Below are 17,203 nucleotides of genomic sequence, written 5' to 3'. Positions count from 1 at the left end.
TGTGGACCTAGCACAGCACATCAAGCCGTGCTGAGGCGGGGTCCCCATAGCAGGGCCAGAAGGACCTATAACTAGAATATACAGCTACGTACTGGGGTGCTTTGGGGAGAAGAAGAAGAAAAAATAAAAAGACCATTGGCAACAGATGTTTGCTCAGGTGCCAAACTTTAAGAAAAATCTTTTCGTCGATCTGACATTTCAAGCGGGCTTTTTGGATGTGTGGTAGTGCCTTGTCTGAGATTCCCTGAGACCAGGATGCCCCTCGTTATAGCTGGCATGGTACCACATCCCATTTAGCCCACACTTGACAGCTCACTTCCTTTCAGCATTAGCTACTTCACACTGAACCAAAGAAGAATCTGAATATGTCAGGCTAAAATAACAAAATGATAAATTTATTATCATCAGGATGAAGTTGGGCATTACTGAACCAAGATAAGACATGAAAGACATCTGTGGAGGCCATTTGAGGTTTCTTGTTAATATTCAAAAAAACAGAATCCAAACACTCTTATCTGGATGTTCAGGGACTAGAATGAAGCCCCACTCCCAAAAAAGTACTGGAAAAGACATTTTATGAGAGTTATGAAAAACTTGAGGACCAAGGACTGTTAAGACACTGGAATGGGAGTCACCAAAAGAGTTGTGTGTTGCCTTCTCTGGAAACATGAGGGCATATGTAGACTCACTTCTTTGCATTTCTTTTTATACTTTTTTTTTCTTTTTTGAGGAAGATTAGCCCTGAGCTAACATCTGTGCTCACCTTCCTCTACTTTATATATGGGACGCCTGCCACAGCATGGTTTGACAAGTGGTGCCATGTCCGCACCCGGGATCTGAGGCGGCGAACCCTGGACCATTGAAGCTGCAGCATGTGAACTTAACCACTATGTCACCAGGCTGGCCCTTCTTTAGATTTTTAATATCTGTTACTATGGACTCCCTAACATTATCTGAATGAATAAACATTTTTTTGAACACTCATAATAAGAGCTGAGTTCATCCAGGGAAGGAATGAGGAGGGAAGAGAAATACAGAACTGAATGAGAAACATTTAAATTACAAATTCTCCACATCTTATGTTTCTTGTATATCCTAGCACAATGCTGAGCACATAGTAAAGGCACAATTTTTAAAAATGAGCAGAGACCTCATAAAAATAAGCATTGAGTAATACTGTATGATTCCACTTATATGAGGCACCTAGAACAGACATAATCATGGAGGCGGAAAGTAGCATAGAGGTCACCGGGAGCTGTGGGGAGAGGGGAATGAGGAGTTCCTGTTAAATGGGCACAGAGTTTCTGCTTGGGATGATGGAAAATGATCTGGAAATGGATGATGGTGATGATTGCACAACAATGTGAAGGTACTTAATGCCAATGAACTGTGCACTTAAAAATGATTAAAATGGTAAATTTTATGTTGTGTTTATTTTATCACAGTAGAAAAAATTTTAATGAAAATAAAGCACAAGCAAGGAGTACTTGGCGAGATAGGAACTGTGACCTGGGTGATCTCAGGAGTCTCTGATCACCTCTTGGCAGAAGCAGCAGAGACCTGGGCATCTGGAGTGTGGGAGGCACAGCAAAGGAGAAGCAGTGCTGGCACAGGGGTGCTATGTTTGCAGGTAATAGAAGCCACCCCTCCCACTTGAAGATGGTGCATTTTCTAGTAGAGACATCTACTTCATGTGGAAAAATCCTTCAAACACTTGAAGACAGTAATCAAAAACACGCTAATGACAGGGGGCATCCCAAAAGTGCTAGACTTTGGTCTTGAATATCTTACTTGCATTCTGGGCAGAGTACCCTTCTCAGGTCTCAGTTTCCATTTCTGTAAATTAAAGTGATGAGACTGGGGGGGATCAGAATTTGCCACTCTAAAATGTGTCTCTTTGGCTTGATTATTTTTAAGAACAAAAGACTCTGAAAGAAACTTTGACCTTCCCCCTGACTGCCTAAAAGAACTTAAGATAGAAGGCCTGTTCCAGGAAGGAGTTAATACCATAAAATAACTATAGTATAATATAAACTGGATGTGATAGACAGGGAGGAAACTAACAAGGGCTTTTTAAGCAAAGGTCTCTCCTTCTCTCATTGTCTTTGCAAGGCATGGTCAACACTTGTTTACCAAACATTTGCTTTTCCTCCTCCATGTAAATTGCCTTCCTCCCCTTTGAGGTCCCAAACCACTAACCCCAACATCAACCTTTGTCTTTAGCCGAAGATGATATTTAAGGTGGCAGCCTCCACCATTTTGGTGAGTTACTCAGATTTCCTGAGTTTCTCTCACACATACATGTTCTTAAACTTTGATTTTCTCCTGTTATTCCATCTCATGCCAGTTTAATTCTTAGACCAGCTGGAAGGATCTAGAGGGTGGAGGAATAGTTCTTCCTCTGCTACAAGACCAAATGGTTTGTGGTCTTTATCAGCTCTATAATTTCATGATTCTAAGTCATCCCTTAACCTCTTTTTTCCAAACAATTCCAACTTAAGTACAATGAAGAAAACATCTTCCCATCTTGTCAGCCATCACTATTCTTTTCTGGGCTCGCCAGTATCTTCCTATTGTTTTCAACGGAACAGTGATCCAAAGTGAACACACCAGTTTCATAGAGCTATGGTGAGTGCAGAGTGTGAAGGAGACACCACTTGTAACTTCTAATTATAGAACAAAATTGCTGTGGCTTTTTTTTTTTTTGCTTTCTTTTTTTAGTTTTTTAAAGCAATAATATTATACTGTTGAATCATTTTCAACTGTTGAGAAATTACAGTCTTTGGGAATCAAGTTATATAGTAACAGTAACTGTTTTCCTTTTCCTAAATGATTTGGGTGATGAAAAGCAGCCTGATTACTCTTCAATAGGAAAGGATTAGCGTATGAACAAAGGAACGAGCTATAACCACCTTCCACTGTTCAGAAGAAATAAGGAACATTTAGTGGTGTTTACCTAACCTGCAGTTCCTCTATTCAGAGTAATTCATTCCATTCAGTTCTTCAAAACTGCTGTTAAAGAGAACATTCTTTTCAAAGATTTTTCTTGACACTTAAGAACATTTTATGTACAATTCATACTATTTCAAATGAATTAAATGTGGCTGCATTATAGACTGAGTGTATAAAATGGTTACAGTGAATTCAGCTTTAAAGGAGGTTTTCAATCAAATGTCTGGCTTTTGCCTGAATGATGCCAAATAATCAGTCTGATTGAGCAATTCACTCTTCAATCTATTGATTTGGTAATGAATAAAGTAGCTACACCAAAAAGCCTAAAAGTACTTGAGTGCTAATGGATAAAGTTACCCTAAAGAATAAAATGGTCTTAAAACTAAAAATCAGCATCCCAAGGAGGGAAAAAGGATAGAAATTAGAACAATCAAGTGAAAATTAAGAACATATCCCCCCATAAAGTAACATACCAACAATATTCCAACTGAATCATCTGCATGAGTTTATTTTTATTTTTAAGATTTTTATTCTTTAAATACATAGTAGATTGAAAACCTAAGTCAGGCTTCAAGTATATTATTATCAAGGAACCCAGAAAGTTCCAGTATCATAACATATTTTCTTTAGGTGATGATGTATTTCAAGGATACCCAAGGGAATCCAATAACACTTCAAATATACAAAACCATAAGAAGAGAGTTCATCTAAAATTACAATGACAAAGTAATATACAAAAATTCACAAAATCTTCATTAAATGATCACATAGTAATCTGATACAATACTTCCTGATACAAGAAAATGGATTATGAACTGGTCTATATTATACAAAAAATTCCAAAATTAAAACAAAATCTGTCTATACTCATTGCCATTTACCTTTTACGACTATCTTCCCTTATCTGGACATCCTTCTTCCATATACCCATCGTCCTGTGCTGTTCCCTGCATCTTCTTAACCATGCTCCTCTGGAACACCATCCCCTGGTTTATAGATTCCCTATAAAATCTCTTCGAAACGCCACCGCCACCACAACACTCCATGGCTACCAAGCTCTGATCCTGGCTGGCTCTCCCAGAAAAGGGCAATAAGGAAATACACAGTAAGTTGGTTCCAAGGGATAACAGGCCTTTTATAATCTGACGATGTACATTATGTGAGTGGGTACTTCCCCATGCTAAAAGTGCGCCATTACTGATTCTCACTGTATTCTGCACTTGTATTCAACAGGGCTAGCTATCCAGACAGACAGAGAGCAAGTGAGAGAGAGAACATACAGATTCTTTGTAGCCTAAGAACAAACATCCTAAGACATCTAAAAATCCCATTAGGTGTCAGGGGAATAATTGAAAAGGGATGGTGTGGTGGATGAAAGTATTAAAACCCAGCCATACTGACTTTAGAATTTTATACAGGATACCCCCGAACTGATGCTGGTACTCAAGCATAAGGCAGGTGTACCAAACATCTGTTAAAATAAACTGCAAACAAAAATCAGGCACAGATTCAATGTGAACAAATTCTTTTCTACTTAAATAAATACAAAATTCTTTCTTTTAAGACAGTGACTCCCAATTTGGGCACCACGAGTCCCTGATTAGCTTCCAAGCAATGATACGCTGTCCTCGAATTCACATACACAACGAGCCTTGCCAATAGACTAAATAAACCATACATTTCTCAAATATAGGGATGACTATTCCTCAAGTGTAAATAATTGATGTGATTAATGAAATCCAAATACATTCAAAGACGGTATTGAATTCATAGTTACTATATCATTAAGTATATTCTCAGCTAATACGCAATAAGTATAAAACTACTCGTAAAAGTAAGTCCTTGAAAATTTTGGCACTATAAAAATTATCTCCATGCCAATGAAAGGGTTGGGAATTGCCAGGCTAGGGTTCCAAACTAAACTCTCCAGACAAGGTTTGATGTAACGGGGTTCCAGTGCCTCAATATGTACATTCAGAGGCTGACCACCTCACTTCCTCTCACAGCGATGAATAACAAAAGTACATGCATGGTGCTAAGTTTTACTGATGCACATAAGAAGAATGGATTTTCATTTGAAATAATAAATTTGAAGTAAGAAAAGGAAAATAAACAAATATATACACATATACTAAAATCCATACAAATATATTAAGTCATTGAGTTTCCTCCATAAATCTACTAATCTACACAGAATACAGTCATGCGCCGCATAATGACATTTTGGTCAACGATGGACCACATATATGACAGTGATTCCATAATATTAGTACCATATAGCCTAGGTGTGTAGCAGGCTATACCATCTAGGTTCGTGTAAGTACACTCTATGATGTTCACACAATGATGAAATCTCCTAAAGACATTTCTCAGAACGTATCTCCATTGTCGAGCGATGCATGACTATAAACTGAAATGTTCCCTTAGCATGAACTGCCCATAATTACTATCAGCTAAATAAGCCCATGGAGCTGCTTTGCACCTGCTTTCTCACTTCCACTCTGGGGAGAGCTCCAGGCTCATTAGCCAAGTGATCCTCCTTCAAAACCAGTAACAAATGAAGAAGGAAGAATAGACATGAACTCATCAACGAATCTAAGGCAGGTTGATTGCCTGGTCCTCCTTGAATTTGGGGATCTTCTTAAATTCACTTTGCTTCTTGAAGAAAAGCTGGGCCAGGATATGGTCTGCCGTGGCTTGCAGATAATCATCCATGTCAAGGGTTTGCAACTGACAGTGGAAACCAAAAGAAGATGTATCAGCACCAAACCACCCAGTTCCTGCAAAGATCTTATAGCCATCAAGGCACCTGAAAGACTGCGGGGCACTTGGCTGTGCAACTTTACACAGAAATGAATTCCTGCAAATGTCATGTTGTGTGCCAGTCTTCCCTTGCTGTGGGGACCTCACTTTTCCAACTCTGAAAATAAGGCAAATCTGATTGATAACCAGAGGTGCTGAGGCATCCGAAGTTTTCCTCAAAAGGGACCTCTATCATACCAGGAGGTAGTTCTTTTTGAGGAGGGAGCAGAACCCTCTCTCTTCCTGTGAGCGGGGACTAGTGACAGAAGGGCTTCTGAGAGTGCCATGCCCAGAGGCACAGGGTGGGCCAAACATTGCTGCCAAGTTAGTGGTCCTTGTGCTCCACAGCCAGAGACTGGCCTCTCTCCGCTGGTTCGATAATCTCTGCCTGTCTGGCCTGGTTGTCTAGTCAGCTGGGTCTGACTCACTGTTTGTCCTTGTCCCCTTTCTCTATCACTGTCTTTCTCTCCCTCTGTCTCTCTCTCCTTCTCTCTCTGACACTACCTCTCTTTCTCAGTCAGCCTCTCTTAATTTTTGCATGTGTACACCTGTGTGTGTGTGTCTCTGTGTCTCTCTCACTGTTTCTTTGTGTCTATCAGTGTCTATGTCTGTGTCTCTGTGCTTATCCGTCTCCGAATCTCTCTTTCTTGTCTGTATGTGTTTGTCTCTATGTCCGTCTGTCTCCGTGTGTGTGTACGTGTATGTGTCTGTCTTTCCGTGCCCCTCTGTGTATAGGTCTGTCCAGGGGTGGGTATGTATGTGTCTGTGTGTCTCTCCTTCTGTGTGTCTGTCTCTCTGTGGGTCTCTGTCCCATACACTTTGTGTGTACATCTGCCTGTCTCCTTCTGTTTGTGTGTCTCTGTGTTGTTTCTCTCTCTCTGTTTGTATACTCTGTAGATCTCTCTCTCTCGCTCTCTGTCTCTATTTCTGTGCATGTCTTTTTCTCTCTGAGTGTCTCTCTTTGTACCTATCTCTGTGTGTCTCTGGGCATGTATGTCTCTCTCTGTGTCTCTGTCTCTCATTTTCTGTTTCTCTCTGGGTAACCTCCCCCAACCCCCCACCTCTCTCTCCCTTCTCCCTCCCTCCTCTTTCCCTTCATACTCCTTATGCAAAACACATCGCCACCAGAAACATTTCCATTACCCACTAGGATGGGGTAGCAGGGGACTATCCTTCCTCAAGGTGCAGATCAGATATTCCAGAAGGTGGGGGAAGAGGTCAAAAAATTCCTCCTACCCAAATTCTGACTCATTTCTTTCTTTCCTATTATGAATCACTCCCTTAAATTGTTTCTTTTCATTAAAAAACTCTCTATTTCTATTCTCTTTTTTAAAGATTTATATTCTTTAATTTTGGGCTTATATTTAATGTGGTTTTCAATTGTCATTTTTATCCTTTCAAATTTTTTAATTTTGTTGGTATTAGCCTTTCATGTCACATTATATCTTATTTATTTTATCTCCCATATTTATTTTAATTCTTAACTTTTTACCTTTGGACTATTTTTACACTTAAGTAACATTTTTACTCTACTCACTTTTAAAGTTCTTTTCTTATTCTTAACTTTTTAAACTCTAACTTTCTATTTATAATATGAGGTTTTTTTCCTTCTTTTCCTATTTATATTTGATTTGATTTTGTTTTCTGACTTGTTTTTATAAGAGCTATAGAGAATCATGACCAAGGGGGTGGCAGTAGCAATGAGATCCACCTATTTTTGAGACCCAAAAGTGGGGAACCCTGGAATCTTTCTTCCCCCACCCCCAACTAAGTCTACAGCTAGCTTTCGACTCCACCTCTTTCTCACAAAGCTCTCCACAAACCTCATCCCAGGTACCCCCAGAAAGATTTGGAGAACCAGGGAAGCAGATGCTGGAATTTTCCACTCTCCCGCAAAGAAAGTAGGTGTTATCTTGGGAAATGAGCATCACCGAGCAGGACTGAACCCACCTCTGGGCATAGGTCCTGTTGCTGATACTGCCGAATTCATGCTGTGCTCTCCCCTGGAGATCTTGTTGGGTCTCCTTGAAGGTAGAACCACAGGCACGAGAAATGTCTGTCTGTTCCTTGACTTGCTCCAGGGTTCCCAGTCAGACTGTTAGAATATAATTCTCACACAGTCGCAGAAGGGAACCTAGTCCTAAGGATTTTTAAAAATCTAAATTCCACTGTGTATCTCTATTCCTCAATCCCATTATTGCTCCGAATTAAGGAACCCTGGCTGAGTGAAAGAAAGGAATTCTACTTCTCTACTCCTAAAGTTTCTTTCCATATAGAAGAAATTCCATTTCTCCTACCCCACTCCTAGGCCCCCAGAGTGAATTCTGAAGAACAAACTAGGCATGCTCACTTCACTTTCCTCACTCTCTGTTTAGGAAATGGCAAGTCTTCAAAGTGCATGCTCTATTTCTTTATGCCATTAAGTGTACAAGGGCCTGCCTCAACACAGGGAGTCCTACCCAATTCTGGGGATCAATATAGGAAACCCACCTGCCCACAGATACTAATCACATTCTCTAATATCTGCTTTATTAGTAATGAAAATGATTTCATGGATCTCTATATACTATTCTTGGTCTTTTTTCTCAGTTGGTTCAGAACTGGGGGAATTAAGAAGAAATGTAACATATTCGATCCCTTTATAACCAAATGAAAAGATTATGTGATTCTCCTTCTTTTCACACACTGGTTCAGCCAGTTCATTCATTTATTCATTCACTCAGCACACATTTACTGAGGCCCCCCGACGTCCAGACACATTGCATAGCAGAGTATTCTGCACATCATTGGCACTCAGCATCTCTCTTAAGCTGGCTTATTCTCACCTGGTCTCCAGTGCTGAAGGCAAGAATGAAAAGTAAATCCTCATCACATGTGCTCTTAATGTAATGCTGGGTTCCAGTGGGGAAAAATACCACATCTCCAATGTGAATGTCAAACTCTATGGTACCCTGAGTATTAATAATGCCCACCTAAGGAGGGAAAAAAAGTATTTTGAAGTTAAGCAAATAAAATCAAATATTCATCAAGGATAAGTAGTAATAGTGAAGAACAGATGAATAAAAGCACGTGGTTATACAGGGACTTCTGCGGGTAAACAGCAGAAGACAGAGGCCGTCCTTCCCACAAAATCTCCTGAGTCTGAGACACAGCCCCACACAAACCAACAGATACTCTCTTTAAGTGAATGTTCCTCGAAACGCATTAGTGAGTCTAATACTGCAGAACATGACGCAAACAGAGCATCAGTCACCATTTTCTAACTAAAGCTTATAAATTACACTCCCTAATTAGGCAGAGGATTTAAATTTTAGTGTTTTACAACCCCCATGCCCTCCTTTTTATTTGCTTGGGGAAATTCAGCCTTCTGGGAGAGCAGCATCCTAACAATCTTCCTTAAAAGGGTTAGAGACTAAATGTGTACGCAGATGCAAGCACACGAGCACACCGAAAATAAAACCTGATCCTTGAAATATAATTTGTGGAAGATTACAATGCCCTTTTCCAATTTATTGAAGCCTTCACCTCTAAAAACATAAAACAAAACTTTTGCTATGGATGACATAAGAAGTGAATTTCAGTCTGGTTTGGTTCCTTCTGTCAAGATTGAGACGGCTACAAGGTAGAGAAGCCCATTTTACCATTATACCATTGTAGATTTCCCCAGAGAGCCCTAGAAAGTCCAAAAGAACTATGGTCAAATCACTGCAGTAACATGGTACTCAGTTTGGCTTTTCTTTTGGTTACCACATCATCGATCAACCAAACCAGGACTCCCTGAAGAGCAAAGAGGGCGCTGTTAATAATTTCACCAACACGACAAGTATACGTCAGGAGGATCCTGGATACATGGGGATATATGGGCCCCCTCCTGATGCTCCACACCTCCCCAGCCACCTCCACTCACAGTACACTGAGAGGCAAACAGTGATTTCCTGTTCCCCGAGGGCAGCACATTCAACCCTTGCATTACTGGAAAGGCAAAACTGAAAACCTAAGCAGGTGTTCCAGACCCTCCACCACAAACGATAACTTCTTTATCACTTCTGAAATGTTCTTAGCCTCTTCTCACACTCAGATCACACTTGGAAGCAATCTAGCAGGGCCTGCGTGGTACCCTCTGTGGAAACTGTGCCCAGAAAGCCCTGAGTATCGAGTCCTTTTACATTACTAACAACTGACCAAAACACAGAAATACTTCCCATTTGCTTCTTTCTGTACTAAAAAGGAAAGGTCAAAAAACTGTTCACAAAGAAATTACCTTTGCACATCCACTTATTACATATCCCATTTCATTTGCATTAAAATGAAAGTGTGGCTGTCGTAATCCGTTGTTATAAATTCTGAGTGTACTCAAAGCGAGTGCATTTTGATGCTTGAAAAAGAAAAAGAAAAATGAAATCCAGTTATTTAGCCAACATCCTACTCAGCAACTTAACAATTCATATAATCATAATAACTAATACTTATGCAACCCTCACTAAAAACATGCAATTTTTTTATGTCTTCTACACTTATTATATCACTTATTCCTTATAACAATCTTATAAGGTTGGTAGTATTATCCTCCTTATTTTAAAGGTGATAAAATTAAAATCTACGTTGGTTGATTTACCTACAGTCACACAACTAAGAGGCAGAACTGGGATTTGAATCTGGCAATTTGACGCCAAAGCTGTGCTCTTACTCATGATGCAATATAGTCATTTAAGCATTTAAAACAAATGAAAAGAGAAATCTCACAAGCATTCAGTCTTTTCTCTCATGTTACTATCCATGCCAACAAGTTAAATTCCCAAATCCACACTGAAACTTCAATTAAGTTTACATTGATCAAATAAACTGTGCTTGATTAGATCTTTCCTTTTCCTTTTGTTCAAAAGAAGACTGAATCCAATCTAAATTTCATATTTCATGCATCTTAATGATCATCAAAACATTTTTCTCAATTACCTGATTCAGGAATTCACTAAAAATTTTTTCATTGTTGCTTAGTTCACTTCCATTTCTCCAATATTGCGCTCGTTGTATTATTCCTCCTGGAAATCGATATTCTTTTGAACCTGAGTCAGATGAAAGTTTAAAAAACAAAATAAGATAAAAATACTTCAAAATGGTACCACAAAAAGAGAGCCAAATGTAGTCCCAGTAAAGTACGTAGCTCTTCTATAGTCACAGAAAGTTTCCATGGTGGGAATTGCTAACACCAGATCCTAGGTGCCCCCAGATATTGACCTGATAGTGTCAGATACTATCCTACCTTCCAAGATCTCCTGAAATTTCTAATAGAGAGCGACCTCTTTGAGACAGACTGTTTAACTCAGGGGATCTGGCTAGAAAACTTGAGACTCATCCTAAAAACCAATCTCATCCCTTAAGTCAGGCAACTAAGTCCTGTCGGTCCTACCTCTTTAAATTCTCTTCCCTTTGAACAATCCTTTCCCTTCACAACTGTCATAGTGCAGGCCACCATCATCCCCTACTTGAGGGACTGTAAGAGCCCCCAACTCATCTTCCTGCCTCTCATCTGGCCTCTTTCAGTCTATTCTCCACGATTCAGATGGATTGGGTCATCACTTCAAAAAACAAAGCTAACACTAACTTGGAAAGATATCTGCAACCCCACATTCATTGCAGCATTATTTACAATAGCCAAGATATGGAAACAACCTAAGTGTCCATTGGTGGAAGAATGGATAAAGAAAATGTTGGTATATATACATATAATGGAATATTATTTGGCCATAAAAAAGAATGAAATCTTGCCATTTGTTACAACATGGATGGACATTGAGGGCATTATGCTAAGTGAAATAAGTCAGACACAGAAAGACAAATACCACGTGACCTCAGTTACATACAGCATCAAAAAAAAGACACACCAAGCTCATAGATACAGAGAACAGATTGGTTCCCCCAGAGGCAGGGGGTGGGTAAAATGGGTGAAGGGGATCAAAAGGTACAAACTTCTAGTTATAAAATAAATAAGACATGGGGATGTAATGTACAGCATGGTGACTATAGTTAATAATACTGTATGCATATTTCAAAGTTGCTAAGAGAGCAGATTTTACCAGTTTTCATCACAAGAAAAAAAAATTGTGTAACTGTGTATGGTGAAGATGTTAACTAGACTTGTGATGATCACTTTGCAATATATACAAATATTGAATCATTATATTGTATACTTGAAACTAATACATCAATTATACCTCAAACAAAAAAATAAATAATAAACTAAAAACCTAATTGTGTCACTCTCCTATATAAGACATCTTAACTTCTTCCCTTTTCCATCAAGCTAAAGTGGAAACCCACTAGCACAGCTTCCACAACCTGCATGATTGGACCTCTGCTCTTCTCCTGCGGCACCCCCAGCCCCAGCACACACCCCTCATACTTTCAAATATTTTCCCACATTCTCTTTTGCTTCCAGGGCTTTTCTCATATTTCCCACTCTATTGAGAAATGTGTTTTTTCAAACTTCTCTTGACTGTGACTCACCGTAAAAAAAAACACATTCTCTCTCAATCCAATATACCTACATAATCACATATATAAATACTTAAATAAAAAGGCTCCACAAAATAACATACTGCACCTTTAAGGTCATAAAAGTATCTCCACACAAGGCTGTCTGGAGACTGTGCATAACTAGCATTCATAACCAGTTCTGCCAGGTGGGGAGGAAGGTTGACGGCCTGATCCTCTTCTTGCTTATGGAATGTTCTAATGAAATTAATTCCACCTTCAGGCTGAAAGACATAAGAAACCATCTAAGATATTTGTGAAACATTCTACAAATTTTAGCAATAGAAGGGTGGGTAGCTGAGGACAGGGTAGCATCGGCACCAGCGTGGTTTTCAGCGGCCCAGTCAAAAGAGCTGACCTTCTTAGAAGGATCTTTTTGATTACCATGTCTACTTGGACGTGGGAAACAAAAGAAAAAATCAACAAGTGGGACTTCATCAGACTAAAGAGCTTCTGGAAGGCAAAGGAAACTAGGAACAAAACAAAAAGACAACCCACCAATGGGAGAAGATATTTACAAATCATTTATCCGATAAGGGGTTAATCTCCAAAATACATAAAGAACTCACACAACTGAACAACAAAAAAACAAACAACCCGATCAAAAAATGAGCAGAGGATATGAACAGACATTTTTCCAAAGAAGATATACAGATAACCAATAGGCACATGAAAATATGTTCAACATCGCTAATCATCAGGGAAATGCAAATCAAAACTACACTAAGATATCACCTTACACCTGTTGGAATGGCAGTAATCACCAAGACAAAAAATAGCAAATGTTGGAGAGGATGTGGAGAAAAGGGAACCCTCATACACTGCTGGTGGGAATGCAAACTGGTGCAGCCACTATGGAAAACAGTATGGAGATTTTTCAAAAGATAAAAAATAGAAATACCATATGACTCGGCTATCCCACTACTGGGTATCTATCCAAAGAACTTGAAATCAACAATTCAAAGAGACTTATGCACCCCTATGTTCACTGCAGCATTATTCACTATAGCCAAGACATGGAAGTAACCCAAGTGCCCATCGACTGATGACTGGATAAAGAAAATGTGGTATATATCTACAATGAAGTACTACTCAGCCATAAAAAAAAGACAAAATCATTCCATTCACAACAACATGGATGGACCTTGAGGGTATTATGTTATGCGAAATAAGCCAGACAGAGAAAGACAAACAGTGTATGATTTCACTTATATGTGGAAGATAAACTAACACATGGACAAAGAGAACAGTTTAGTGGTTACCAAAGGGGAAAAGGATTGGGTGGTGGGCACAAGGGGTCAAGGGGAACATTTATATGGTACTGACAAATAATAATGTACAACTGAAATTTCACAATGTTACAAACTATTATGACCTCAATAAACAAAAAAAGCTGGCGTCGGCCCCGTGGCGCAGTGGTTAAGTGCGCACATTCCGCTTCAGCGTCCCGAGCTTCACCGGTTTGGATCCCGGGTGCAGACATGGCACCACGTGGCACGCCATGCTGTGGTAGGCGTCCCACATATAAAGTAGAGGAAGATGGGCACGGATGTTAGCTCAGGGCCAGTCTTTCTCAGAAAAAAGAGGAGGATTGGCGGCAGTTAGCTCAGGGCTAATCTTCCTAAAAAAAAAAAAGCTGAACTTGGTTAGCCTAAGACTTGTGATAATTATGAAAATCCTTGACGTTTTCAATGCATTTTCATTTTAAATGTGTTAGTCTTTTATGGTCAATATAAACTCCTCTCTATAACATTAAACCAGGATCAGCTGCAAGACAAATCTCAAAACCATACTAGATAGATTGCTAAATATGCCACAGAACCCCTTCCAGTTGCCACTCGTGGGCCATCACCAATTCTTCTGATCACCCATTTGCACTGTCAGCATCCACATCTGACTCTAGAGACCCAGAATGATCAGCAGTCCCTCCAGCGATACCATAACTATTTAGAGAGATCAAAGGTAGCTATCCTGCAGGAAAACTGTGGGACTGTCTGCATTAGATTGGGAAAACACAATTACATTACCTGTAGCAAACTTCTCCCTAGATGAGCTTATGGCTTTTCAGAGATGTAAATTATAGTAATTTTTATGAACTATATCAGAAGCTTTCTACCAATTCATTACAGTTTCCCATAGAAGTCCTTCATAAAGGGAAATAAAAAGCAATTCCATTTCAACAAGTTTTAAGTCTTTAGTAGAAACACAAGAAATGTTCTTGAGTCCATTACCCAACTGTCACCCTGTTGACTGCTGCCCTAGAAACACAAACACACATGCTCTCTTTGTGCCTATGTAGCGCATACCCTCATGGCGGGATTTGTTTTCAGCAGTGGTACAGACCTTAAGTGACCTGGAAGCAATGTCCTCAGGTGTAGAAAAAAATACATCATCAACATCCAGGGTCTGAAGTTCATCGTGTGTGGAAAAGAAGAGTAAGAAAAAGCAGTCTTCATTTCCCACATTCTTTATCCAGTGCAGTGTATTTTTAGGGAAGAAGATCACTTGGCCAGCTGTGACATTGTACGTGGTAACCACACCACCATCATCAACCACTCCAATCCACGCTGATCCCTAAACATCAACAGAAAAGCACATCCGCCATCACCTTAGAGCAATGTTTCTCATCCTTTTCTCATTATCTCCTTCTAAAGTAGCATTGTAGACTTTTTTTCTAATCTCTACCTTATGAAATTTTAACACTACAGATGTACTATAGATCTGTATACACATACTGCTTATGTCCTTATGTATATGTATGCTTTATACATTAAAAGAGTAAGAGTTTGTTGCCCCTCAAGAACCAGTTTTTGCCCCCTTGGGGGCAATATTACTGCACTGAGAATTTAGAGTTCTAAGTTCATGCTCCAGAGTTTGAAAAGACTGCAGGCACATGTGTGTGTTCACAGGTGGTTGCAGAAACGTGCATCTTTGTGCATCTTTGTGTGTGTATGCACACAGATGCATAAGTATTTTCTAGATAAGAAAAAGTCTGCATATAATTTGAATAAATTAGTGCTTTTACTTTGTGTCTAGGAATGCTTCTAAACACTTTACTTGATTTAACTCAATTATTCCTTGCATCAACCCTAGGAAGCAAGTACTATTATTTTTCTCATTTTACAGAGGAGAAACTGAATCCAGAGAGAATATATCATTTCCCCAAGGTTACTCAGCTAATCAGTGGCAAAGTGGGGATTTGGACCTAAGCAGTCACGCTCCAAAGTCTACATATTATTTTAAATTGTGGTAAGAACACTTAATATATCTACCCTCTTAACAAATTTTTAAGTGTACAATAAAGTATTGTTAATTATAGGCACAATGTTACACAGAAGATCTCTAAAACTTAATTATCTAGTCAAATTGCCTAGTCACATTATCTGGTCAAATTATCTAGAAGCAGAGAGTAGAATGGTGGTCGCCAGGGACCTGGGGGAAATCTACGCTTTTAACCCATCCTGCCCCATCCTTTGATTCTGCTTAGACAGAACTGTATCCTTTCCCTCATTCTCTCATCTCTTCCTTAGTAGTATCCTGTGAGGAAGGTAGAGAAGGTATCATTACTTCTGTTTTACCAGAAACTCATGGTCACACGGTGGAGCATCAGCAAAGGCAGATGAAAAAGAAGTCTTTGAGAACTACACTTGGATCCAGACAGGTAGTAAAGCTGCAGGGGAAAGGGGAGCCTCTAAAGAGCTCTCTGCAGCTCACATGCAGGGAACAGCAGGGATGTGTGTCTCTTCACACCAGGGCACCAACTACTCCAGACACAGAGCAGAGACAGCACAGTGCCCAGTGGGACACTCACTGCAGGGCCATGCACACTGGCCATCCCAGCTGCCCTGGCCTCTCAGGGCCACTCTTTCCAAGGCTTTCATGAAGACACTCAGACACAAAAGCAATCTCCACGGCTGAGTGTGCACTGGAGGAACTTCCTTCACATCCTACTGCTTGGTTCCTTACCCTCATTGTGAGAGTGAGCTGTCCTGACATTTTCCTGGGATCTAGAGAATATCCAAGCACACATTTAGAAGCTCAGACTATAAACTCTCTCTGGACTTACAGAACAACCTCCCGAGGCTGAGCTGGACCCCAGGCCTGTCATCTACTAGAACACGACACGTTCCAGACTAATTTCTCTAGCTTACAGCTTGTTTTTAGAAGCCCCTCTCCAAGAAAGTCCACTTAATTGCCTTTCCTTCCTCCTACCACTTTGCCATTATTCAGCCAGGGCCATGAAAACTGATGTGTTGGAGATTATTCTCTTTTACATATTTTGAATACGTAGAAAAGAAGTCAGAAAACATGGACTTTGTCTCAGTCCACCCAACAACTACAGTTAATCTTTAGAAAAATCACTTAATCTTTCTGAGCCTCTGTTCTCTCATGAGAAATAAGAAGGGTTTGGTCTCATATAGAGAAATGCTAATCTGTCTTCCTATTGTAAATTCTAAAATAAATGAGTTGTCCAGTATAAAAAAGGAGTTTTATTAACAACAACTGAAAATATGTCACCTAAAATTGACTGATCTTTAACAAGATAAGGATAAGACCTCACCTCTCACCAGGGTAAGACCAAACCAGAAAGCTCTATGAAAGCTTAGCCACTACTGCTTCCCCAGTGTCTAATACAGAAGGCAACCAACAAATACTTTTTAGAATTAACGAATTACTTGAAATTCAATGAAGTACACTCATTTCACCTCCAGCTCTCTCTCTCTCTTTCACCTGACTTCCAGAAAATTCTGAAAAATCTGAACCACAAAAGAGCATCGCATCGGCCTGATCTTAGGAACACCAGGCTGAACATGAGCAAACTGGTTGTTATTCGGATCGCTGCCTTTTCCCTTAGAGGAAAGCTGCCATCTCTTTGATCATCAGATCAGAGCTGCCAGTTTTAGCCTCGGTTCAAAGG

The 17,203-nt window shown here is 39.8% G+C and overlaps 1 protein-coding gene across 6 annotated transcripts in view; it reads right to left on the bottom strand.

The window, feature by feature from the left end:
• Positions 1-3,433: 3,433 nt before the first annotated feature.
• The window catches only part of C7H18orf54 (chromosome 7 C18orf54 homolog), a 60,152-nt gene continuing 46,382 nt past the window's right edge, over positions 3,434-17,203 (bottom strand). For all 6 annotated transcript variants that reach the window (XR_011542053.1, XR_011542052.1, XM_070627612.1 and 3 more), the window contains 6 exons: positions 14,629-14,859; positions 12,356-12,509; positions 10,708-10,817; positions 10,016-10,129; positions 8,580-8,726; positions 3,434-5,682 (listed from right to left, as the gene is read on the bottom strand). Coding sequence is in view for 4 of the 6 variants with exons in the window: in XM_070627612.1 (XP_070483713.1) it covers positions 5,548-5,682; positions 8,580-8,726; positions 10,016-10,129; positions 10,708-10,817; positions 12,356-12,509; positions 14,629-14,859 (891 nt within the window). In the remaining 2 variants the exon portion in view is untranslated. The remainder of the gene's footprint in view (positions 5,683-8,579; positions 8,727-10,015; positions 10,130-10,707; positions 10,818-12,355; positions 12,510-14,628; positions 14,860-17,203) is intronic.

This window comes from Equus przewalskii, chromosome 7, assembly GCF_037783145.1.
Source record: "Equus przewalskii isolate Varuska chromosome 7, EquPr2, whole genome shotgun sequence".
NCBI classification, from domain to species: domain Eukaryota; kingdom Metazoa; phylum Chordata; class Mammalia; order Perissodactyla; family Equidae; genus Equus; species Equus przewalskii.
Note: the sequence above shows the minus strand (reverse complement) of the source record. Positions and strands in the feature narration are given on the sequence as shown.